Source organism: Carlito syrichta, unplaced genomic scaffold, assembly GCF_000164805.1.
Source record: "Carlito syrichta isolate Samal-C Ts95f unplaced genomic scaffold, Tarsius_syrichta-2.0.1 Scaffold311510, whole genome shotgun sequence".
Lineage (NCBI taxonomy): Eukaryota > Metazoa > Chordata > Mammalia > Primates > Tarsiidae > Carlito > Carlito syrichta.
The window spans coordinates 9,014-11,460 of NW_007255606.1; the positions used below are offsets into that span (position 1 = coordinate 9,014).

At 39.6% G+C, this 2,447-nt stretch overlaps 1 protein-coding gene across 1 annotated transcript in view; it reads left to right on the plus strand.

Moving 5' to 3' along the window:
- Positions 1–926: 926 nt before the first annotated feature.
- ATAD2 (ATPase family, AAA domain containing 2) overlaps positions 927–2,447 on the plus strand; it is a 68,167-nt gene continuing 66,646 nt past the window's right edge. The window contains exon 1 of the mRNA XM_021717916.1: positions 927–1,069. Coding sequence (XP_021573591.1) covers positions 1,026–1,069 — 44 coding nt within the window. The 5' untranslated portion in view covers positions 927–1,025. The remainder of the gene's footprint in view (positions 1,070–2,447) is intronic.

Genomic DNA, 2,447 nt, shown 5'->3' on the forward strand with positions numbered 1-2,447 from the left:
GCCCACTGACTTAGTGAGCCTCTCATCTATTTATTGTACTCAAACAAAGCTCTGCCAAGCTTTTTTGTAACAGGTTACCATCCCCACACAGTTTTCGAATTCAGTTGTTGCATTACCTGGGTAAAACTGGACAAAACATAGTAATAACTCCTTTTTGCTGCCTAAGCCAAAATTACAATTCTGATGGTCCTTGCTGCCAGAGGTTGGGTGACAAGTGCTTGGTTGCATGTATGTATGTTGTATATCTTCCTGAGGTGTTTCTATTTCTGTAGCCTAAAATAAATGAGTACCTACTATCACGAACTATTACAACCTTTTTTTTTTTTTTGAGTTGGAGTCTCACTTGTCACCCAGGCTGGAGTACAGTGGCACGTTCGCTGCCACCCCAGCATCTGGGCTCTAGTGATCCTTCCAGAAACCTCAGCTTTCCAAGTAGCCAGAACTACAGGCGTGCACTGCCACGCCCAGTTAATTTTTTTTTATTTATTGTAGAGATGAGGTCTCGCCGAGTTGCTGGGGCTGGTCTTTAACCCGCAGGCTCAGGCAATCCATTCACCTCAGCCTCCCAAAGTTTTGGGATTACAGGCTGAGTACTGAGCCCGGCCACAACTTTTTGTCAGTGATGGAAAACTACACTCTCTAGACTTATTTTGTGACTAACAAAACAGGGACTGCTTGTTGTGAACTATAAAGCATCAGTGCATATTATATTAGCTATTTCATAGACGATGCTGATATCTCTTTATTATGAAGTGATTATTCTCGATAATTACTTGTTTCTTGGGGAGATATGCAGTGATTCTGCATGAAAAGCAATGGTCACTAGTAATCAGAGAAACCTCTTTTAGGAGCAGTTTAAATTGGAGGTTTTATAAAGAAAAATGTAGACACTTAGATGGCTTTCTTAATTTTTCTTAAAGGATGGGTCTTCAGTTACAGAAGTTGAAACCTACCGCCGGACACGAGCATTAAGGTCTTTAAGAAGAAATATACAGAACTCTTCAGATTCAGGTTTTCGTGAGAATATGGAAATAACAGAAAAACATGCTAATGACAGGCATTTCACAAGGTAATACAAGATGGTTGAACGTGAATTCAGAATAATCTTAAAGCAGTAATCTAGGGTTTGCACTTTTTAGAGCATATTTTTGACCATTTATCAAGATTTCAGGGTTATAAAATGTCATATTTGAAATGAAATTACCAAAAATGAACATTATTGAGTGAAAAATGTTTACACACTCGGGCTTGTTTTTATCTTTTTTTTCAAAAGGCGATATCTGTGATATATCTGAGAGCAGTGGACAATGCTGGCTGCTGCAGGACCCATTCTCTTAAGTATTTGAGTGTGTAAAGAGATTTTGGAACTGTAACTTACCTGTGATTTGTGGCTCTGCCTAATAGGCTATAAAAGCCTTTGTTCAGACTCTTTCTGATTGCTCTAAGGTTTTTCATCGATGATGAGTCTTTTATGAATTTCTGTATATTAGTGTTTCTGAAGCCATCTTCACAAAGGAAGCAGAACATGTGGTTTTAAGTGTTGCTTGTTTTTAGTTCAATGGGACTAGATGCTTTAAATGTATTTTCTGAAGAGCCCTGAGGTAGGTGCCATGAATCCCATTTTAATGCTCAAGGAATCGATTTCAGTGGATTAGGTAGTTTGGCTAAGTTCATAGAACTGGAGTTTGCTTGGTTCAGGACAGATTTAAATATAAGTTTAATTAGCTCAAAATCTTACTTTTTCAGCACTGTCATGGGCCTAACCTAAATGGGGGAAAGCTTCAATTAGAGTGAACTTTGATTGAAATAATTGTTTTTAGCTGGGCTCGGTGGCTCAGCCTGTAATCCCGTGCTTTGGGAGGCTGAAGTGAGTGGAATGCCTGAGCCCGCGGGTTCGAGACCCACCTGGGCAACTTGGCGAGCCCTCATCTCTACAATAAATCAAAAATTAGCCAAGCGTGGTAGCGCGCACCTGTAGTTCCAGCTACTTGGAAGCCTGAGGCGGAAGGATCGCCAGAGCCCAGCAGGTCGAGGCTGCGGTGGCCGGGAGCGGCCACTGCACTCCAGTCTGGGCGACAGAGTGAAACTCCAACTCAAAAAAACAAAAATAAATAAATAAATAAATAAATAAAATAAAATTTTGATTGCATTTTGTATAGCATTTTTTAGATAGGTGAGGTTATGTTCTTTTAAGGTTCTGAGTTTTTTATTGTTACTTTTTCAGCTATTTAATCAAGCTTTTATTACATTGTTGAAATTTTGATCTCATTCATCCGTTATTTATGGAGTATTCCCTACTGCATTTCTTGGAACCCATGAAATTAGCAATTGAAACGTGCAACGTTGTTTATAAGACACCAAAAAAGGAAAGAACACAGTTCACAGTGACCTTCCAGCCATTACAAGACACATTCCAACTGCGGAGGTGTTGACATGGGGGAATGTGT